Genomic DNA, 23,520 nt, shown 5'->3' with positions numbered 1-23,520 from the left:
ATTAGCAAATTTAAACAGCTTTTACTTTACTGATGGCAATAAATTATCAATGCTGGTTTTGTTTCTGAATTCAAAGACTTAACCATCGTACTCATTTGGGTAACGGCCTTGGTATCCAGAGTCCTCTTTTTAAAAAGATCAACAGGTCTCTCTTTTCCTCCTAACCAGAGTTGGCCCAGAAACCTCAAGTCTCTGACCTGTCTATGCCAAGAAGTCTTGGCTTTGGGCTTTCTAAACACTACGAAGCCTGTCACGGAGTCTAGCCGAACCAGCCCATTTCTGCACCGACTGGGACATGTTCCTGGCCTTCAAAGGCCCAAACCGTGCTGGACCCGGCCTGCCCTTGGTTACCGGTCCGGAGCTGGCCTGCCCTGCGTCTCCTCTCCAGAGGACTCTCCCCTCTACGTTGGCAGGTAAGGCATCACCTCGCTCCGAAGCGCGTCGGCCAAATGCCCACGGGAGCAGGCTCCCCGTGGCGGCGTCCAGGCCTGCCGCCCGGAGCCCGGTCCCCAGCTCCACAGCAGGAGCACGGCGAGAGGACAGGGCCCTGCCTACCCCCGGGAACGCAAGAGCTCCGGCCCGAGGCCACCACGTGGGGGCACCGGGGGCGCCGGGCATCCGGAACCAGCCCCGGGGGCTGCTCCCCGTGCGGCCCTACGCCGGCCCTAAACTGGCCCGAGGGGCACTCCCGACCTGATTTCTCCTCCCACACCTACCTGCACGCTTCCGACATCTTCTTCAGACTAGAGACAAGCCCTCGCCAGACCCCGCTCCCCAAACCCTCAGCCCGAGCACCCGTCCGCTGAGCTGCCTCACTCACCCATCGCGGCTCCGCTCGCTCAGACTTGGCGGCGGCCGCAGCTGTAGCTTCAGCGGCAGCTTCGGCAGACAATATGGCGGATCTGCAGGACGGCGGCCTGACCGGGACAAACATTTACACCGTACTAAACGCGTTCTTAACTCTCACGCCCCCTTCCCTCCTGGAGATGACACTGATGGGCATGCTTTTAAAGAGAACCGCAGCCACTAAAGGTGTCAATTAGGACGGATTAGACAAGGCTGGAGGGAGACTACAAGGGATATCTACTGAAAATGTGCCAAGTTCTCTGCTGTTTCTGTCTTTATTTCTTTACGGTGAGGCCTCCTTTCCCAGAAAGATATCCCTTCTGTTTATAATTAAGCCCATATAGAACTGAGTAAAGAATCATCTAGAGAGGGAAAGTGATTTGTTCATGGCTATGGAGATAAGGAAAAGAAGTCACGATTAAACTGGAGTTTATGTCTCGGTTTTGTTCACTGGAGAGAGGGTCTCACTATATGTCTCTGGCTGGCCATAATCTATATAGACCAGGCAGACGTCAAACTCACAGATATTCACCTACCTGTGCCTTCCAAGCGCTGGGATGAAAGGCTCCAGATCTTTATTTGTTTGTGTGGGACAGGGTTTCAAGTATTCCAGACTGTCCTCTTGTAAGTAGATGACTTTGACCTCCAGATCCCACTTCCATTCCCAGTGCTGACATTACAGGTGTGCACTATCATGCGTGTGTGCGTGTGTGTGTGCGTGCATGCGTGTGTGTGTGTGTGTGTGTGTGTGTGTGTGTGTGTGTGTGTGTGTGTCAGAGCCCACTAACCTCTGTAAGGGTAGGGGTCAGTTCTGTATTGCTTAACACCATGGCCACCACCTTCCACAGTCTGGCTTATGGCCATTGAGTGAATAAACAAGAAAAATTAACAGGTTGGTGAGCTCCCTTTCCTAGCAATAAGGATATTAAAGCTTTTACCTTTTGAATAAAGGAATGCTGGACTGATACCTAAGCTCAACACAAAGAGCTGGGGTTATGTCCAATCTTTAGTCTCCATCTTTTAGAAGGTGAATGAAGACTCTTGTATCTGGTTCTCAGGGCCTATCACAACAAACTACCAAGTCTATACAAATGCCTGGCCAGTTAAGGGAAAAAACTCAAAAGTCAAATTCTATGCCTCAACATGAGGAAAAGGAATACTGTGTTTACCTTCCTCAAGTAGAACTTACCACGTTACTTTGCCTTCTTACCTCATAGATCTCCAGGCCCAGTTTTCCTGCCCCATCTGCTTTAAAACCAGACATTACGGACCAGAGAGATGGCTGGACAGATAAAAGTGCTTCTGGCACAAGCCTGATGTCCAGAGTTGAACCCCAGACTTTCTGGTGGACAGGGGTATCCAACTCCTGAAACTTGTACACTATCTCTACACACATTTTGTGACACAAACATACCTGCTTGTGCACACACACACACAAATATTTAAAAACAAACAAACAAAAACATTAGTGTCTAGGTTAGAGCTTCAGCTCAGTGGTAGGGTACTTGGCTATCAAGCACAAGGCCCTGGGTTTAGTCCTGAGCTCTGAAAGAAGGGGGGAAAAAGACCAACACACATACACACACACACACACACACACACACACACACACACAGGAAGGTAACTCAATACATTAGGTCACTCTCAGCAGTTTTTCACTGTCTGATCTGAGGAATGCCCAAACATCTCAATCTGGCACACAGGCTGGTTCTTGGGCCACTCACCAACAGGAAGCTCGGACTCCAAGCATGGTTGAGGAACCCTTTCCCCAAGCAGGCTCCTAACTTCTCTGTGTGCATATGCAATCCCTTGCCTTGTTTGCCCATGTGATAAACCTTTCAGGATCCAATCCCATTATCCCCTCTTCCAGGCCACCTGTCTTCCCGTCGGGGCATCCACCTCTCTGCTCCTAGGGCGGTATTCTGCTTTCTTCAGCATTTCACACTGACTTGCTCCCAATGTATATTCACATCTCCCTGTCAGCTAAGGAAAGAAGCAAGCTTCCCCATCTTATCCCAATGTCTGTCACAGTGCCTGCTAAACAGGCACCAAAACTGTCCAGTCTGCCGGGCAGTGGTGGCGCACGCCTTTAATCCCAGCACTCGGGAGGCAGAGCCAGGTGGATCTCTGTGAGTTCGAGGCCAGCCTGGTCTACAGATCCAGATCCAGGACAGGAACCAAAACAACACAGAGAAACCCTGTCTTGGGGGGGCGGGGACTATCCAGTCTGTATCCCATCCACCAGAGCTCATCTGCATACCCTGTGGCCAAACGCAGAAAGGCTAAGGTGTATGCATCCCTTCTCCTTGCAGGGCTCTAAACTATGCCTGGAGGAGCCAGGTGACCCTTCACACAGCTTTGTTCTCTGTTCTAGGACACAGTCTGTTCACAATAACATCTCCCCCTCATCCAGCCTCTGACCTTTCCAGAGACCTTTCATCTTTTCCCCCTACTTTCATGAGGTAGGAACCACATTCTGTTTGCCCTGTTCCAACACTGGAGTGTTTCAAACCTCCTAACCTTTTTTGGTTTTTCAACCATGGCGGTGCACACCTTTAATCCCAGCACTCAGAAGGCAGAGCCAGTCGGATCTCTGTGAGTTCGAGGCCAGCCTGGTCTACAGAGTGAGATCCAGGATAGGCACCAAAACTACACTGAGAAACCCTGTCTTGAAAAACCAAAAATAAATAAATAAATAAATAAAATAAAATAAATAATTACATTGACTGGACTGGAGAGTTGGTTCAGCAATTCAGAGCACTTGCTGCTCTTGCGAGGACCAGGGTTTCATTCCCAGCAAACATCTGGTGGCTCCCAAACCATCTGTAATTCCAATCTCAGGGGGTTCAATGCCCTCCTCTAACCCCAGAGAGCACTAGGCACACGTGTGGAGCATATACTACATATAAGCAAAGCACGCATGTACATTAAAAAAAAAATCTAAAAATAAGTAAAAATTACATTTATTTGATATGTGTGTGTGTGGAGGCTAGAGGCCAACTAACAGGAGTCAGTTCTCTCCTTCCACTATATTGGGTCCAGGGACTCACTCTGGTTGTCAGGGTTGGTACAAAGTGCCTTGACCCTCTGATCCATCTTACCAGCATTCCCTCCCCACCGTGAAGCAGTGTCCTGGCTTGGCACCTGGCACACGGCAGGGTGGCAGTGACTACATGCTGGAGAATCAAGACACATTTTACTAGAACAACAGTGTCGCCCCTTTTCAGAGGACTTTTATACCGTTTCAGAGCCGAGTTACCTTGGGAGGGACAGCACACATCTCCCTAGGTTGTCAAAATGTGGATGACAAGGCACCTGTACACAACTGGCCTTCAGTTAGCAGCAGCAATCACAGCTCCCGCAGCCTTTGGGAACCACAGAAGCCACACGAGGAGCTCCCCAGCTTAGAAGGCCACACCTCTGACTTTGCCTGATAGGCAGGAACCAGAGAAAGAACCACAGGACACAGGCTTGTTGGGAGTATAAAAATAAGACTTTTTTCCTTCTTATCACATCAATTATCAAAGAAAGAAACATTATGTAACAAAAATACAAAGCTCTGGTGGATTTTTTTGGGTTTTTTGTGTTTTTTTTCCCCACCTCCCCAACCCAACCCCAACAGCCCTTGGCCAGAAGGCCCTTGGGTGAAGCCTGGATGTTGTCTTGAAGTTCACCCTGGAGCTCAGGAGAACCGGTGGTCCAGGTCTCTCTGGGGACTTGCTGAGTATGAGTAGGCTTTGCCCAAAACCAGGCGGTCCCGGAGCAGCTTGAAGAAGGCATAGTAGTTGCTGAAGAGGATGAGGGCCAGTGAAATGGTCTGGTGCCACTTTTCCGAGGACATTAAGGAGTACAGCTGGTAGACAATGACAGCGCCCTCCAGCAGCAAGAGGATGTTAAGGATCCTCAGGGGATTGCTGAAAAAGAACTACCCAGGGGAGGGTAAGCAGAGGCCAGAGGGCATGCTCCAGAAACCTGCTCCTTGGATGAGGGAATTCTTGGCGCATAATAAAGGGGATAAGATCTTAGGGCTCCATGTGGACTTGGGTGGGGGAAGACTGTAAGGTGTGTGTGGGGGGGGACGCTACCACCTCATCTGTCTTTGCATATAGTGTTCTGCTGCTTCCATATAAGCTGTTGAAGATACTTCTGGAAAGCCTTTTCTGAGGTCTTGCAGGCTATTTCAAACTTTCTGACCCCAAATCAACTTTTTATTTATTTGCTATCAGGCTGGCCTTGAACTCACAGATATCAGCCTTGCTCTGCCTCCTGAGTGCTGGGATTAAAAACAAGCACCACTGGGGCTAGAGAGATGGCTCAACAGTTAAGGGCACTGGCTGCTCTTCCAGAGGTCCTGAGTTCAATTTCCAGCAACCACATGGTGGCTCACAACCATCTGTAATGATATCTGGTGCCCTCTTCTGGTCTGTAGGCAAACATGCAGACAGAACACTATATACATAATAAATAAATAAATATTAAAAAAACAAAAAACAAAAAACAAGCACCACTATACCCCACTCAACTTTTTTTAATGTCAACCTCTGCAGTATTGTTGGGCCTGAACAAATCAGAATTCTGCCCCCCCCCTCTTTTTTTCAGTGCTAGGGTTGGAACCCAGGCTTTATATATGCCAGACTTTAGCTCAGCACATCTTGTCTCATCAGCATGGAAAGCCTGAGTATGTACTACAGTACCTACTGCTTCCTCTGGAGCATTTCTACCTAGACTGCAAGTGGAGGGTCACAGGAATACTTCTCAGTCTTACAAGGTGTCTTGAAGGAAAACAGAATGTAGAAGTCAAGAAAAAACAAATTTCCACCAAGTTCAAGAGCACCAATGTCTAGGGATCTCAGTCTGCAAGGAAAAGAACTTGTAGCAGAGGGTGGGGGAACTGAAGGGCCCAGGATGCTGGGCGCAGGCCTGGGCAGTGAGTCTAAGAGCAAGACTCTTCTCTGAGAAATGCAGACAACTGCCCAAACAGTCTCCCAAACCGTGACCCTCAGTGCCCTGGCTCCATAGGGTCCCCCAGCTCCAGCAGGGGTTACTAGGAAGTAAGGGGTTCTAGCTCCTTCAAACAGAGGAGTGCCATGAAGTCTCTGTTGGAAAAGGGGATTGGAGGCCAGCAGCCTTGCTGAGTCAGGGCAAGCAAGCCGTTTCCCTATGCTGACTCGGGACATTTGCATGAGTTCCCAAGTTTCTCAATAAGGCACTCTTGAATTAAGAATGCATGGAACACAGCATGGAATCATCGGGATTATTTCCAATGCTAAGATCTTTCTGTCTCGTCTGTCAGTGTCTGTCTGTCTGTCTGTCTGTCTGTCTGTCTCTCTCTCAGAGCTACGTTTAAAGCCTGAGCCACCAGGACCTGCAGAACCCTTTCTTTCCTTGTGTCATCACCTCTCCCTCTGTCCAGTGCTCTGACAGATCTGCAAGCAAGGGGCTACAGCGATGCTCATCTGTGTGGACATCCTGGGACTGCATCTGTGCACTGGGCTTTGGATACAGTGAGGCCAACCATCATCATCCTGCTAAGCCCACCCACTCCCTGCCTTGAGGATCAGGCCCCATCCTCCTGCCCAGAAAAGAACACTCACGTGGAACCGGAAGTGGGAGACATCAGAGGGGATGGCCACGTTGTAGTGGCCCACTGCTTTGTAGACATTCTTGCTGTGTTTCACCAGCACACCCTGTGGCCACATGCACTCCTCAGTCCACCTGGAGGCAAGCCCAAGAGTACATTTTGTCCATGCAAATGGGTACTAGAGGGTCAGGCACAGGTGGTCATTAGGGTTCTACTTCATGTCTGTCACTCTGATACTGTGACTCCTTTTCTGGGTCTCAGCTGCCTCCTCTATAAAATGGGGGAACAACCATAAGCAATTCACTGCAGAGACGTCTAGGGCTGAGGGATTATGAAGGAAAACCTTTTCCCTTTCCATTCGCCTCATTGTAACTAACCTCCTCCTGAGGGGCCATCACAGCTACCTAGGTGGAGCAGGGATAAATGTGACTGCTCTGTTTACAAACGTGCTGAAGGCTTTGCAGTATCGCATGGATTTGACACGGGCTCTTGAGATCCTATGCAGCATCCCTCGACTTCCACTGCACTGCTCATATCCCTGCATAAGTCACTCCCTCCAAACAGACGGGTCTTCCAGATGCCTTGTCCTGAAAGGGTCTGTCTTATCTTTGAAAACCTAAGATCTCCCAGAAAGCCTTTCTCAAACTCTTTACAGACCTGAGTATCTCTTATTGTTCCTCGAAGCTCTTGCCACTTACTGATGTACATTTCCTAATGTTTGCCATTTATTTGTTTCCTAGTCTGTATCATTCCTGTAGGAAGTAGACAGCATCTACTTCATGCCTCAGAGCATGCCACAAAAGCTGGCATTGAGAAGCCAAACAAGAGCAGGGAGTTTCCTTCCAAAGTCCCGTGAGACTCCAAGGACCTCAATGGTCCTGGACCAGAAACAGAACTACAGCTATCAGCAGCTCTCCTGTAAACTAGATTCTTGCCTCACTGATTCATTCACTTAAAAACACAGGTCACAAGACATAACACTGAATGAAAGAAGCTGGACACAGGAGTGACTACTTGGTGGTGGCGCACACCTTTAATCCCACCACTTGGGAGGCAGAGGCAGGTCAATCACTGGGTTCAAGGCCAGCCTGGTCTACAGAGTACCAAGACAGCCAGGGCTACAACAGAGAAACCTTGTCTCGAAAAATCAAAAAACAAACCAAACCAAAAAACCCAATCAAACAGGAGTGTCTACTTATGATTTTATTTATATAAAGTTCTAAAAGAGGCAAACTAAATTTTATGTACAATTTCATTTATATAAGGTTCTAGAACAGGAAAATCTAACCTATGGTGAGAAAAAGGTAGGTACAGGTATATGTGTGTGTGTGTTGGGAAAGGTTTACTGGGAAGAACCATGAAGATATTTTCTATGGAGCTAGAAATGTTCTAGACCTTGATGAAGGTAGGTTACATGAATGGTCATGCCTTTGTCAAAACTAAAAGAGCTGGGCATGGTGGTGCACCCCTTTAATCCCAGCACTCGGGAGGCAGAGGCAGGCAGATCTGGTCTATATAGTGAGTTCCAGGAAAGCCAGGGCTACACAGAAAATCCTATCTCAAAAAACCAAAACCAAACAAACAAACAAAAAATAAATAAAAAAAGCCACCTCCAAGATCTGTAGAATTTGTAATTTGTTTGTTTTTGTTTTGTTTTGTTTTTCGAGACAGGGTTTCTATATGTAGCTTTGCGCCTTTCCTGAAACTCGCTTTGGAGACCAGGCTGGCCTCGAACTCACAGAGATCCGCCTGCCTCTGCCTCCCAAGTGCTGGGATTAAAGGCGTGCACCACCACCGCCCGGCTCAGAATTTGTAATTTGTATAGTATATTTCACTCTATGTAAATTTTACCTTTAAAAAAAATAGGCCAGGAGGTGGTGACACACCTTTAATCTCAGCACTGGGGAGGCAGACAGGTGGATCTCTGTGAGTTCGAGGCCAGCCTGGCCTAAAGATCGAGTTCCAGGACAGCTAGAATTGTTACACAGAGAAACCCTGTCTCAAGGGAAAAAAAAGAAAAGAAAAGAAAAAGAAAAAAAAAGACAGGGCTAGAGCAATGATCAGTAGTTATGAGTACTGGTTGCTCTCGCAGAGGACCTGGATTAAATTCCCAGCATCTACATGGTGGCTCACAACCATCTGTAATTCAGTTCCAGGGAATCCGACACCCTCTTCTGACCTCTGTAGTCACCAGGTGTAAAGGCAAAACACTCATATCCATAAATTAAAATAAATCAACCTAAATAATTTAAAAAACCAAACCCCACAAACCCTCTCCAGGCACTGTGATGGGAGAGAGGAGAGAGGTGCATGCTTGCTACATGGGCAAGAGCCATGGTTTCTAGAGGCTCTCAGCCCTGGAATGAGCAGCAGGAGACAAAGGAACAGAAAGCAGCAAGTGAAGGGAGTGTGGTGTGGGGCACTGAAAGGAGAGGTCCTTTACAGAAGAGGCACCTGGATGGTCTAGGTAGTCAGGAAATGAGAGGGAACAGAAAGAACATTCCAAGCAAAAGATACACCAGGGGAAAGGCTGGATGTGGAAGTGCATAAAGCCTATGAGAGCCCAGAGGTTTGGCCTGGCTAGAGGCGAGGTGTGTTAGGATGTGGAAGTGCATAAAGCATATGAGAGCCCAGAGGTTTGTCTGGCTAGAGGCGAGATGTGTGTTAGGATGTAGGAGAGAAAAGAGAGGGCTCATCAGCCCGAGCCAATCAGCCTGGAAGCTGTGCAAAGGGTCTTGATCTTAGTCCAGCACTGGGGTGAGATACAGACAGGCAGCATGCTTGCTTTCTTTCTTTTTTCTTCTTTTGGTTTTTCAAGACAGAATTTCTCTTTGTAGCCCTGGTTGGCCTGGAACTCACTCTGTAGACCAGGCTGGCCTCAAACGCAGAGAGTCTTATCTGCCTCTGTCTCTGCCTCCCAGGTACTAGGACTAAAGGTGTACGACAGCCTCTAATACCATTTGTACGATGGTTTATTTATCTATTTATCTATCTGTCTGTCTATCTATCTATTTGGTTTCTCGAAACAGGGTTTCTCTATGTAGTCTTGGCTGTCCTGTAATTGGCTCTGTAGCCCAGGCTGGCCTTGAACTCACAGAGATCCGACTGCCTCTGCCTCCCGAGTGCTGGATTAAAGGTGTGGGCTGCATTCTCTCTTTCTATTCTCCAGCACAAGAGGTTAAGCCAAGCTTTCTTGTGGTGAATTCAGTAAGGTCGCTTTTCTCGGAAAAGGGCCCTGATTGACAGGAACACCAATACAAGGGCACCTCTGAGCTCTCTATTTTGATTCCACTCTAGTTGGCCTCCCTCTACAAAAGCAATCCTGATGGCCTCCTCCTGGGTGGCTTCAGACTCAGGTATGAGAACCTTCAGTGAGAAATGATTACATAGTCAGGACAGGGTCTCAGCGGAAGGGCTGTGCAAGTATTAGGCACCAGTGAAGGACGAGGAGGCTGAAGGAAGGTTAGCTCAGCACTCCAGGGCTCCTGTGCTGGGGGACGCACACTTCTGCTCTGGGAACAGCTGGGCCTTTTTCTCCCTTGTCTTAACTAATTTTTTTTTTTTTTTTTTTTTGGTTTTTCAAGACAGGGTTTCTCTGTGTTGCTTTGCGCCTTTCCTGGAACTCCCTTGGTAGCCCAGGCTGGCCTTGAACTCACAGAGATCCACTTGGCTCTGCCTCCCGAGTGCTGGATTAAAGGCATGTGCCACCACCGCCCCGGCCTTAACTAATTTTGATGTGGCTATCTTCCCCCATCAGTCTGTGAACTTGTTAAAGATTTCGTCTGTTGCCGGGCGGTGGTGGTGCACGCCTTTAATCCCAGCACTTGGGAGGCAGAGCCAGGCGATCTCTGTGAGTTCAAGCCTAGCCTAGTCTACAGTGTGAGATCCAGGACAGGCACCAAAACTACACAGAGAAACCCTGTCTCGAAAAAACAAAAAACAACAACAAAAAAAAGATTTTGTCTGCTGTCTCACCTCTGTGGCTCTCCTCCCTGCATAGGATTTACCACCAGCTAACAGAGAACTGCATCTTGTCCTGATGGAGGTTTTGAAAAGAACACATAGCTTCCCTCAGCTTATAGGTCAAAGAGCAAACTCCTCTGCCTGATACAGAGCCCCAGGCCTGGGAAGGCGTATGTGTGTGAACGAGCACTGGAGGAGCAGGCCATGTAATGGTTGAGGGAGTAAGGGATCAGGAGTGAAGGATGACTGCCTGCATGAGCGGTAAGCCAGTGAATAAGTGGATAAATGAGAGAGTGAATGGGAAGGTCAGTGGGTCCGTGCGTTATCACCTGTGCCCCTCCCATGTCCAGCACACCTGCAAGCTCCCCAAGAACAAAGAACAGGTCTATCTAGAGCCCCACTGGACACAAGTCCTAATGTATAAGACAGGCTTTGGAACTATTTTCTGGCCAACTGATCGAGTTAATGAGGAGATGGCAAGTGACTCCATAGCCTGACGGGGGAACTGGGGTTGTTGAGCAGAGTAGGGTGGGGCAACTCACGGGTGCTGCAGCACGTTGGAGCAAAGGGCTGGGTCCACCTTCTGCCAGCAGCCCAGATGGGCAGCAGCTTTGTGCAGCAGGTCACAGTAGCTAGCAGGCAGCAGGTGCTGCATGAGGATTACTGAGGTGCTGATGGATACCAGCAGGAAGAGCTCGCAGGACCAACGCTTGTCATAGTAGTGTGTGTTCTGGGGAGAGCAGGAGGTGGGTCAGTCTCAGGATATCCATAATGGCCTCACTCCCGCTCCCTTCCCTGAGCCTACCTAGAAGGCAGGGCAGTACCGTGGAGATTTCAGGATGGCCCACACCAACAATTACACACCTCAGGAGGGCAGCTTAGCTCCTACATCCACCAGTTTCCTATGATGGAATATTGCTCCACTGCCACCGACTCGGGGTCAGAGCATGATCAGGGATCCAGAGTGGATCAATCTTGGGTCTGCTGCACATTAACTAACTATAACTTTGGCTTCTGGCAAATAATTGAACTCGTCCATACTTTCCTTTCCTCACTAGTCAGATGAGGGTAAGGGGAACTACCACCAACCCAGACATTAGAGAGATTTTATATATATCAAAGTTCTCTGCAGACAGAGTACTCTAAACACCCAATTGAAAAAAAATATTTCATTTGAGGTCATAGATGTGTCTCAATAGTTAAGAGCACTGGCTGCTGTTCTTCCAGAGGACCTAGGTTCAATTCCCAGACCCACATGATGACTCACTACTATCTCTAACTCCAGTTCCAGGGAATCTAATGTCCTCTTCTGGCCTCTTAGGGCACCAGGCGCACAAGTGGTGCCTAGACCTATACATGTAGGCAAAAACACCCACACACACTAAATTAAAGAAAAAAATTATCTTATGTGATGCATGTATGTCTGTGTACCACATGCACACAGTACCTAAAGAGACCAGCTTTAAACCTCCATTTTTTTTTTTTTTTTTGGTTTGGTTTTTCCAGACAAGATTTCTCTGTATATCTCTGGCTGTCCTAGAACTAGCTGTATAGACCAGGCTGGCCTTGAACTCAGAGATCCGCCTGCCTCTGCCTCTCAAGTGCTGGGATTAAAGGTATGCAACACCACCACCCAGCTTCAACCTCCAATCTTTAAAGTTTATCCTGGGGCCAGAGAGCTGGTTCAGGAGATAAAGGCACCTGCTTCCAGAACCGACAACTTGAGTTCAATCTCCAGGAGCCAGATTGTGGAAGGGGAGAAGCAGCTCCCACAAGCTATCCATTGACTTACACACACACACACACACACACACACACACACACACACACACACACGGGAGGGGGGGTGGGGGGGAGGGGGGGTGTCCCTGGGCACAAAGTACATCATGGAGCAAGGGTTCAAGTCCTTTACAGCTGAGGAGGTCCCTTCCCAGAAGAGGCTGAATAGAGAGCACACTTTTAAGGTCACTCAGATCTGATGACTCCTGGTTTCTTTCTTTTTCTTTCCAGATTTCTTTATGTGTAGAGTATTCTGCCAGCATGTAAGTACATATACCACATGCAGCAGTATCTGCAGAGGCCAGAAGAGGCTGGCAGAAACCCTGGAACTGAAGTTACAATTGTAAGGCACCTCGGGGCGGTGGTGGCTCACACCTTTAATCCCAGTACTCTGGAGGCAGAGGCAGGATGATCTCTGTGAGTTCGAGGAGAGCCTGGTCTACAGATGAGTTCCTGGACAACCAGGGCTGTTACACAGAGAGATCCTGCCTCAAAAAACAAAAACAAACAAACAACAGAACAAAAGAATAACTGTGAAGCACCATGAGGTTGCTGGGAATTGAATCCTGGTCCTCTGCAGGAGATCCTGTGCTCTTAACTGCTGAGCCATCTCTCCTGCCCAATCTCCTGCTTTCTTTATTCAGTGGCAAAACAGGACACTCAGGGACCTGTGCCAAAGCAGCCACTGACCTATGAAGACTCTTCCATTGGTCAGGAGTTCTTGGATAGGTGACTGCCTTTCAGGAACCTTGTTCTTTTTATTCCAGATCTCCAGAGGAGAAATCCAATCAAAACTGGCAGAGATGAGGCTGGGGAGATGACTCAGTAGGTAAAGTGCCTGGTGCACAAGCACGAGGACCCGAGTTCGAGTCCTCAGAGCCTATGAAAACGCTGGGTTTGGTGGTTGGCAGCCGTACATCTAGCACTGGGGAGGCAAGACAGGAAGACCTCTGTGTCCAGCTCAATCAACGACAGACCATCTCAAGAAATCAGGTGGAGAGCAACTGAGGAAGACACCCAATAACAATCTCTGGCTTCCACCTACATGTACACATACACACGCACAACCATACTCTCCCATGAGCACACACACACACTCCTAGAAAACAAATAACAAAACCCAGAGGAGTTACTTATATAAACAGAAGGGCTGGGGGAGGGCAGGAAACCACTTTGCGTTGAGCTATGTACCTTGACAAACCAAACAGGTACAAAGGCCACATAATAGGCACTCAGCATGGAGCTGACAAGCACTTCCTTCATGCGCCAATTGAAGTCCATTTTGAGGAACTCTACTTCATTGCGAATGAGGCTGGGTGACAGGCAGCAGGCATGAGTGGGCATGGCTTCTGGGCCATACAGCTGTCTTGTATGCTGCTTCCAAGTCTCCCGAAGTGTCAGCAAGTAGTCCCGACTCCTTGCCAGGCCACTGACTGCCTCTCGGGGCCCCATGGAAGCCACATGGCTGAAGAGGTTTGTCTTGCGAAGATCGTAGTTCAGCTGCAGGAACGGAATGTACATCCCAAACCTGCTGTGGAAGACAGTGGTGAGGCCAGTCTTATCGAAGGGTCAGGATCCTGACCCTTAACCGGGGATGGGGAGGTAGGGGGACATAGGGGGCGGGGAGAGGGGGCACACGGGGCAGGATGACTCTGCTTTTCCCTCCTGGACACTCTGAGAGGAAAATTTACTCATTCTCCTAGCCCTCCATCTTTCCATCCAAGTCAATGGTTCAAAAACATGTCTTAGTATCAAGTACATCCTGGAACTGAGGATACAGTAGGAAGTAAGTTCTTTCCTGCATGGTGATAACTAATAATCACCATGGCAACCCACACTCACTGAGCACAAGAGTTTCTCTGTATAGCCCTGGCTGTCCTGGAACTCTGTAAACCAGGCTGGCCTCGAACTCACAGAACCTCCCAAGTGCTGTGATTAAAGGTGTGCGCCACCACCGCCTGGCTCAGGCTAAGTATTCTACATGTAACAGAATAACAGGCATTAGGTGCTATGGTTTCATCCTCTTCTCAAGGAGGCTGTGGATCAGAGCAGTGGAGTAAGTTCTCAAAGGTTACATGATTTGTAAGGAAGAAAGAGAGCCAAGCTTTAGACCAAATAAACTAAGAAAAACAAAACAGCCAGGCAGCGGTGGCGCACGCCTTTAATCCCAGCACTTGGGAGGCAGAGCCAGGCGGATCTTTGTGAGTTCAAGGCCAGCCTGGGCTGCAGAGCAAGAGCCAGAACAGGCACCAAAACTATACAGAAAAACCCTGTCTCAAAAAAATTAAAAAAAAAAAAGGAAAAAAAAAACCCAACCCAAAACAAACAAAATAACCCACCTCCAATCAATTAAAAACATAATATGGGAGCAGGCATCGTGTGCCTTTAATCCCAGCACTTGGGAGGCAGAGGCAGGCAGATCTCTGTGAGTTCAAGGCCAGACTGGGCTACAGAGTGAGTTCCAGGAAAGGTACAAAGCTACACAGAGAAACCCTGTCTCAAAAAATAAAAAAAAAAAAAAAATGGGGAGAAATAAGGTATGGGATCTAAGAGAGCACACAACTCAGGAGGGCAGCAAGAAAAGCCCCAGGCTGAGCTATACAGCAAGCCTACAGAGCAGCCACTCCGTTCTGGAGCAGGAGGATGGAGGTCCTACAGTGGGACATCTGGTGGGGGTGTAAATGGACTCCAGGTAACAGGCAGCATGCATGAGGGACTGGATAAATATGAGGATATGATGACGAGCCATCTTTTCTTTTGTCAACAAGAAAAAAGGCAACTACAAACTTCATTTAAGGATGTTATTATTTAAATATGAAGCACACTAAAATACGGCATGACCTTAAGAAAGGGATAGAATTAGAAACTACTGACCCTAACACTTTTCATGAGGCCCAAAACCATGACTCAGGAGCTACAACAATGAATGGTGATTTTGTATACTTACTAAAACTACACTATTTAGTGGGGCTTCACTTTTATAATTAGCTTAAGTGTGGTTACATAAGAGAATGCCAGTATCAACCTTGACAACATGAATGACTACAGTTGCCAGGCAGTAAGAAGAAGAAACTAACAGGGGATGGGTAGATTTCTAATATTTCTTCCTTAAAACAATTTAATTATATGCACACTGTGTGTGTATGTGAATATGTGCATGTGTGCCTGCAGGTACTCCCAGCCAGGAAAAGGGAATTGTGTCCCCTGGAGCTGGAGTTACATTTTCAGCCACACACATGGGTGCTGGGAACCGAACTCCTGTCCTCAAGAAGAGGAATATGTGCTATGAATCACTGAGTCATCTCTCCGGCCTCAAAGGGTTCCCAATATTCTGATTCAAAACGCTATTGTTGATGGACTAAAAGACATTGTTTTGCAATGCCTTGACATGGAAATCATGTTTTTGCACATGCTAGACATGAGTTGTACCACAGGGGCTAGAGAGATGGCTCATCGGTTAAGAGCACTAACTGCTCTTGTAGAGGACCCGGGTTCAATTCCCAGCATCACATGGCAGCTTACAACTGTCTGTAACTCCGATTCCAGGGGATCCAACACCCATGGCAAACACCAATGCACGTTAAAAAAAAAAGAAAAGAAAAGGTTGTACCACAGAGCAAAATATATTTATCAGTGACAAAGATAACCAACTGGATGGGGGAAGCTATCAAACACTGGGAACAGTGGAGAAGTGGGGAGCGACATCTATCTACCACTGTAGGGAATCAGAGCACACGTGCTGGGATGCTGTGCGTGGTGTTAATCACCTATCCAGGGGACATAGGAACCAGAAACAGTGATTACTCCTTGGAAGGGAAAAAAGATGGCTGGGAGGCAGCAGCAGTCAGGGGTGGACTTTTGCAGTTTATGCTTTTACATCTTTTGACTTAAAAAAATATTTACTTTTATTTTTTGAGTCTTCTGCACCATACACATGCAGTGCCTGAGGATGCCAGAAGAGGGCGCTTGGATCCTCAACTGAAGCTGAGTAGTCAGGCATCATGAGAATGCTGAGAATGGAACCCAGGGCCTCTGGAAGAGCAGCCAGAGCTCTTAATTGGCTACATAGGGAGACCCGGTCTCAATCCTCAAACCCCCATCCCCCAAAACCCAAACATTAAAAACAAACAAAAACAACAACAAAAAAACCAAGCCAGGTGGTGGTTGCACACACCTTTAATCTCAGCACCCAGGAGGCAGAGGCAAGTAGATTTCTGTGAATTTGAGGCCAGCCTGGTCTACAGAGTGAGTTCCAGGACAGCCAGGGCTATACAGAGAAACCCTGTCTCGAAAAACAAAAACAAACAAACAAACAAAAAACCCCAACTTTAATTATATGAATGCATTAGCTAATTATAAAATTACTAAATAAAAGTTTTCCGGGCGGTGGTGGCGCACGCCTTTAATCCCAGCACTCGGGAGGCAGAGACAGGCAGATCTCTGTGAGTTCGAGGCCAGCCTGGGCTACCAAGTGAGTTCCAGGAAAAGGCGCAAAGCTACACAGAGAAACCCTGTCTCAAAAAACCAAAAAAAAAAAAAAAAAAAAAAAAAAAAAAAAAAAAAAAGTTTTAAGTAATAATCAAAGGTATAGATATAATAATTTATGTAGTAAAACATGGAGGAACATGCCTTTAGTCCCATCAGAGAGGCAAGTGGAGCATTTTGAGTTTGATGCCAGCTTGGGATACACAATGAGTTCTGAGCTAGCTAGGGTTATACTGTGAGACTCTACCTCAAATAAATAAATAAAGCATCAAACTAAAAAATACATAAAACTGTAAGTAAAAGAGATTTGTTTGTTTGTTGGTTTTCTTTTTTTGAGATAGATACGGTCTTTCTATGTAGGCCTGGCTGTCCCAGAACTCATTCTGTAGACCAGGCTGCACTGAACTCACAGAGATCTGCCTGCCTCTGCCTCCTGAGTGCTGGGATTAAAAGTGGGCACCAGGGCTGGAGAGATGGCTCAGTGGTTAAGAGTACTGACTGCTCTTCCAGAGGTCCTGAGTTCAATTTCTAGCAACCACATGGTGGCTCACAAGCATCTGTAATGAGATCTGGTGCCCTCTTCTGGCTTGCAGACATACATGTAGGCAGAACACTGTATATATAATAAATAAATCTTTAAAAAAAAAAAAAAAAAAAGCTGGAGAGATGGCTCAGAGGTTGAGAGCACTGGCTGCTCTCTTCCAAAGGTCCTGAGTTCAATTCCCAGCACCCACATGGTAGCTCACAACCATCTATAACAAGATCTTGTGCCCTCTTCTGGCCTGCAGGCATACATGCAGGCTGAACACGGTATACATAATAAATAAATCTTTTTTTTTTTTTTTTTTTAAAGTGGGCACCACCATTACCTGGTGTTTTTTTTTTGTTTGTTTTGTTTTTAATTATTTACTTTTATTTTTTGTGCCTTGGTGTTCTGCCTGTGAGGGTGTCTGGTGTCTTAGAACTGGAGTTACAGACAATTGTGAACTGCTATGTGAGTGCTAGGAATTGAACCCAAGTCCTTGGGAAGAACAGTCAGTGTTCTTAACTGCTGAACCATCTCTCCAGCCCACACCCCCACTTTTTAAGACAAAGTCTCATTATGTAGCTTTGGCTGTCCTTGAACTATGTAGATAAGGCTGGCCTCAAACTCAGAGATCTGCCTGTCTCCCAAGTGCTGGGTAAAGGCATGTATCATTATACCTACCTTTTTTTTTTGCAGGGAGGGAGAGGACGGACACGGAGACACACACACATACACATACACACACACACACACACACACACACACACACACACACACACACACACACACACACACACACACACACACACACGGTGTCATGTAGCCCAAGCTAACTTCAACTCTGCTATGTAGCTGGTAAAAACCTTGAATTCTCGACTCTCCTGCCTCCTGAGCAGAGGGATTATAGGAATATGTCATGACTCCCAGCTAAGAAACTTGTTTTGCCAGGTTGTGGTGGTGTAGATCTTTAGCCTCAACACTCTGGAGGCAGAGGCAGATGGAGCTCTGTGGGTTCAAGGCCAGCCTGGTTTACAGAGTGAGTTCCAGGACACCCAGGGCTACATAGAGAAACCCTATTTATTTTATAGCATGGAACTAGAAACCTGAATGAAGGGATGGGAGGTTGTAGTATCTTTTTTATTATATTAACTTATTTACTAGAAGTAGGGGTGAGTGGGGAGGGAGGCATGCCATACATAGCATCCCTGTGCAAGCCAGAGGACGACCTGAAGGAGCTGGTGCTCTCCTTACACCATGTGGATCCCAGGGTGTCGGGGAACACCTTTACTCACTGAGCATCTCACTGGCCCAGTTTGTTAAAATTTGTAACAAATGTAGAGAAAATGCTCTTTGTGCAGTGGTTCTAATCACTAGGAATCTGTTGTGCAGTAATACTGAAGGTGAACAGAAATGTGTTATAAAGGAAACTTGTTATAAGGAAAAGACAGACTCTCACACTGTAAGTACACACAAACCAAACTGTGAAAATGCCAGGGCAATGCCGAGGTGGCTCAGCACCAAAGCACTTGCCGTGAAGTCTGATCCCCCGAGTTTGGTCCCAGGAACCCACACAGCAAAAGGAGAGAACCAACTCTTGCAACATATCCTCTGGCAGGCACTGTACACTGCAGCACATATATACCACTCTCCACAGGCAAAGAGACAGAATCCTTTTTTTTTTTTTTTCTTTTTTAAGAAACAGGGTCTCTCCTGCCAGGAGGTGGTGGTGCACACCTTTAGTCCCAGCACTCAGGAAGCAGAGTCAGGTGAATCTCTGAGTTCAAGGCCAGCCTGGTCTACAGAGTTGAGTTCCAGGGCTGCTGGGTTACAAGAGAGAAAACACCATCTGGAAAAACCAAAATAAGTAAAAAGAAAGGAGGAAGGAAGGAAGAAATGAAACAGGGTTTTACTGTATAGCTGTTACTGGTCTGGTCCTCAATATATAGACAGGCTGGTCTCAGATTCACAGAAATCCACCTTCCTCTGCCTCTAGCATGCTAGGATTAAAGGCATGAACCTTTACATTCAGCTAATAAAATACGACTGAAAAAAAAGTAAGCTGGACGGTAGTGGTTGCACACACATCTTTAATCCCAGCACTTGGGAGACAGAGGCAGGCAGATCGCTGAGTTCAAGGCCAGCCTGGTCTACATAGCGAGTAGCAGGACAGGGAGGGCTACACAGAGAAACTCTGTCTGGAAAAAACAAACAAACAAAAGTATATACCATGAAATGCATAGTATGAGGCTATTCTTATATCTATTGTCATGAAAAAATATCTAAGTTATACGGTTATTTAAAAATCCCAGTAAGCCAAAGTGTGTAACAACTCAGATATCCACTAAAGGTATTATCTTCATATCCCATAAATTCACCTATCCATAATACGTTAACCCAACACAGGAATGCTTCAAGGAAAGAAGAAAAGAAATAAAAGGAACTAGGCAAAGCTGAACCCCACCTGCTGACCAAAACCATCAGTTATATAACATCACATGTAGTATGATATGAACATTTTTTAAAAAGTCTAGCAATGGGCATGGTGGCACACACTGGTAACCCCAGCACTCAGGAGGTAGAGGTAAGAGCATCAAGAGTTCAAGGTCACCCTCAGCTATACAGTGAGTTGGACCCAGCGTGGACTACATGAAATTCTGTCCAAATAAACAAACAATACTGCTCCTGAAGACAGCCAGGGATGTAGCTCAGCTGTAGAGTGCTTGTTTGAAATACACAAGCTCTTAGGGTTCATTTCTAGTACCATAAAACTAAATAAACGGCCGGGGGTTGGCAGCAGACGCCTTTAATCCCAGCACTCGGGAGGCAGAGGCAGGTGGATCTCTGTGAGTTCGAAGCCAGCCTGGTCTACAGAGTGAGTTCCAGGAAAGGCGCAAAGCTACACAGAGAAACCCTGTCTCAAAAAACCAAAAAAAAAAAAAACAACAACAACAAAAAACTAAGAAAAAAAAAGCTTTTTTTTTTTTTGGTTTTTCAAGACAGGGTTTCTCTGTGTAACAGTCCCATCTGTCCTGGAACTTGCTTTGTAGACTAGGCTAGCCTCGAACTCACAGAGATCCATCTGCCTCTGCCTCCACTGGGATTAAAGCCATGTACCACTCCCACCCAGCACAAAAAAGCCTTTTAAAAGACAGGCGTTGCCAGCAGTGGTGGCGTACACCTTTAATCCCAGCACTCGAGAGGCATAGGTAGGTGGATCTCTGTGAGTTCGAGGCCAGCCTGGGCTACAGAGCAAGATCCAGGACAGGCACCAAAACTACACAGAGAAACCCTGTCTCAAAAGAACAAAAAAAAAAAAAAAAGACAGGTGTCAGTCACATAATTAAAATCTAGAAGTAATGGAGTGCCTGCCTAGCATACAGGAAGTTCTGGGTCATGGTCCCCAGCACCACATATATAGGGGTGCAATGGCAAAAACCTGTAATTCAGTACTCCTGAGGTGGAGGGAGGAGGGTTAGCCTCAAGGTTAGCCTTGGCTACATATCAAATTCAAGGCCAGGCTAGGATATAAAAACCTCTCTTTTGGGGTCTGGGGTGATAGCTCAGTGGTTAAGAACACTTGTTACTCTTCGCAGAGGACTTGGGTTCAGTTTCTAGCACCTACATGGCAGTTCATAACTGTCATAACTCCAATGCCCAGGGATCTGACACCACCTTCTTGCCTCCAAAGGCTCTTCATGCACATATGTACATGAGGTCCAAACACTCATACACATAAAGGTTTATATATGTGTGCATGTATGTGTGCATATATATATGTATGTATTTTTGTTTTACTTCCCCTGCCCCCAGACAAGGTTTCTCTGTAGAGCCCTGGCTACTGTCGAATATTCCTTTACACTGTGTGAAGACAGTCACTGCAATTGGTTTAATAAAAAGCTAAATGGCTAATAGATAGGCAGGAGGTATAGGTGGGACTTCTGGACAGAGAGCTCTGGGAAGAAGAAAGGAAGAGTCACCAGCTGTACACAGAGGAGAGGTAAAAGCCACGACTCACATGGCAACATGTAGATGAATAGAAATGAGTTAATTTAAGTTATCAGAGCTAATGGAACAAGCCTAAGCTATTAGGTTGAGCTTTTATAGTTAATAAGTCTCTGTGTAACTTTTTTTGTGAGCTGGCAGCCCTAAGAATAATCTGTCGAGGGCTGGAGAGATGGCTCAGAGGTTAAGAGCACCGACTGCTCTTGCAGAGGTCCTGAGTTCAATTCCCAGCACCCACATGGTGGCTCACAACCATCTGTAATGAGATCTGGCACCCTCTTCTGTGGACATAATAAATAAATAAATAAATAAATCTTTAAAAAAAAAAAAAAAAAGAATAATCTGTCTACACTTGGCTGCCCTGGAACTCGCTCTGTAGACCAGGCTGGCCTTGAAGTTACAGAGATCCACCTGCCTCTACCTCCCAAATGCTGGGATTAATGTCATGCACCACCACCACCTGGCTGATAAATACCTTTTTTTTTTTTTTTTTTTTTTTTTTTTTTGGTTTTTCGAGACAGGGTTTCTCTGTGTACCTTTGGCACCTTTCCTGGAACTCACTCTGTAGCCCAGGCTGGCCTTGAACTCACAGAGATCCGCCTGCCTCTGCCTCCTGAGTGCTGATAAATACCTTTTAAACTTACAAAAACCCTACTTATAAGCAGGTGTGACAGGGCACCCACACCAGCATGTTCTTAGTTCTGCAGGGTAGGGAAGTGGAGGATCCAACTCTAAAGCTTTCCAAGAGCCAGAACTGGCCCATTCTGAGTAAGTCCATGGACCAGAAATGATAAGGTTAGGAAGTAACTGTCAATGCCCAGGAAGCCAGGAGACTCTTTGATTCAGGGCTGAAAAAGGGCAGTTCTGGGCTCTTCCCGGCCACCATCTCTCCATCTTGAACAACCGAGTTTGTGGTGGGGCAGGCTAGTGAGCTAAGCAGAGACTGAGACGAACAGGCATGTGCATGTGCAGACACGTATACACACAGGCATGTTTCACACACAGACACTCAGAGACGTGTAAACAAAGACATGGAGCAGCCTCAAGACATTTCATAAACACTGAAGGGGAGGGAGAGAGGTGAAAGGGGAGGGGGAGGGGAGCGATACAGAGAGAATAGGAACTCAAAAAAACAAAAAGAAAGGAAAAACAAAAAACAAAAACAAAACCAATAAAAACCATAGAGAAAGGAAAGGAAGACAGAGACAAAGCAGCCCCATCATTCCCATTTGTAAATGTTCCCCTGGGTATTCATTAGAGCTGAATCCCACTCCAACCTCTCAACAGTAGAGATGGAGTAGCTTACACCACTTCAATTTCTTCTGAAAAAAAGAAAAAAAAAAAAGGCTAACCACCCTGCTCTCAGGAGATGTCACCAGACGCTGGTTACTGTTGCTGCCTGCCTGTGAGTCTTCCAGGTACAGAGGCCTGATAACCCAGCCATACAAAGGACAGACTCAAGCGTCTGGTGCTAGGCACCGAGGGCTGAGGTGAGGGGTACTCACGGATAGCAGAGGAACAGGAGGTTCAGGAAGGAGTAGGTCCTGAAGAGGTGGATGAGGGACCGGCACAGACTCCAGCCTGTTGCCGTGAGAACGGTGAAGCGGGTGAGGAACAGCAGGATGGAGCGAAAGAGGGAGACCTTCCCCCTCTGAGAAGCCTGCGTCGGGGGAGATACGACAGGACAGGGCCTTGGATGGAGGTCACAGGAGCTATGCCCAAACCCCACCAAACATGGCCTATAATGCCACCCAGGGAAAGGTGCACAGCACGCTGGGAAGAGCCCAATATGGTCAGTCTTTCTGAGCCCAGTGGACTGGGAGAGTCAATTAATGTTCATTAAGTCCACAAGGAGCTCAAAGGAAATGCCTTAGGGCTAAGGGTTAGGTGTTGTCTTCCTGGTAACCCAGGGGATAAAGGGAGTCCCAAAGTCCCTGGCCAGCCTCTAGGACCCAATCACCTCCTTCACGATGGACCCAATGAAGCGGCGGCCCAGAACAATGGTGGTCACCATCAGCAAGTTGAAGTCGATCAGGTGGAAGTTCTGTCAGGGCAGAGGCCTGGGGGTCAAAAGGGTCCCTTCGCCATACACAGGCTTTTCTTATACCCATTACCTCCCTCTGCCCAGTCCTTTCCACAGAGACTGTCCCCATTCTCTGACCTTCATTGGCCTCCAGCTGACTCAGGCCAGGAAATTACCTAGAGGAGGAGAACAGGACCCAGAGAAGGGAAGTGGGACAGTCCCTGGGGATAAGAGAGTGGCGTGTGAGCACTTTTGCTCTAACACCCATGTCCCTGAACCTCCTCTTCTGTCCAGAGTTCCTTCCACCCCTGGAAC

General features: G+C 47.1%; 2 protein-coding genes across 6 annotated transcripts in view; both read right to left on the bottom strand.

Annotated features, from left to right (window-relative positions):
* Positions 1–950, bottom strand: part of Kpna6 (karyopherin subunit alpha 6) — a 36,313-nt gene extending 35,363 nt beyond the window's left edge. Inside the window, exon 1 of one of the 2 annotated variants that reach the window (XM_052716856.1) lies at positions 821–950. In XM_052716856.1, the coding sequence (XP_052572816.1) occupies positions 821–824 (4 nt within the window). In that variant the 5' untranslated portion in view covers positions 825–950. Of the gene's footprint in view, positions 1–425; positions 634–820 lie in introns of those variants that run through there. The other variant, XM_052716855.1, reaches the window with a different exon arrangement.
* Positions 951–4,317: 3,367 nt separating this feature from the next.
* The window catches only part of Tmem39b (transmembrane protein 39B), a 43,031-nt gene continuing 23,828 nt past the window's right edge, over positions 4,318–23,520 (bottom strand). For 2 of the 4 annotated variants that reach the window (XM_052718757.1, XM_052718759.1), the window contains exons 4-9: positions 23,143–23,226; positions 22,688–22,842; positions 13,361–13,700; positions 10,933–11,120; positions 6,441–6,561; positions 4,318–4,771 (exon numbers count right to left, since the gene is read on the bottom strand). In XM_052718757.1, coding sequence (XP_052574717.1) covers positions 4,529–4,771; positions 6,441–6,561; positions 10,933–11,120; positions 13,361–13,700; positions 22,688–22,842; positions 23,143–23,226 — 1,131 coding nt within the window. In that variant the 3' untranslated portion in view covers positions 4,318–4,528. Of the gene's footprint in view, positions 4,772–6,440; positions 6,562–10,932; positions 11,121–13,360; positions 13,701–22,687; positions 22,843–23,142; positions 23,227–23,343; positions 23,427–23,520 lie in introns of those variants that run through there. The other 2 variants (XM_052718760.1, XM_052718758.1) reach the window with 2 other exon arrangements.

The sequence above is a fragment of the Peromyscus californicus genome, unplaced genomic scaffold (assembly GCF_007827085.1).
Source record: "Peromyscus californicus insignis strain IS unplaced genomic scaffold, ASM782708v3 Scaffold_5__1_contigs__length_169319896, whole genome shotgun sequence".
NCBI lineage: Eukaryota > Metazoa > Chordata > Mammalia > Rodentia > Cricetidae > Peromyscus > Peromyscus californicus.
The sequence above is the reverse complement of the archived record's forward strand: the minus strand, read 5'-3'. Positions and strand labels throughout refer to the sequence as shown.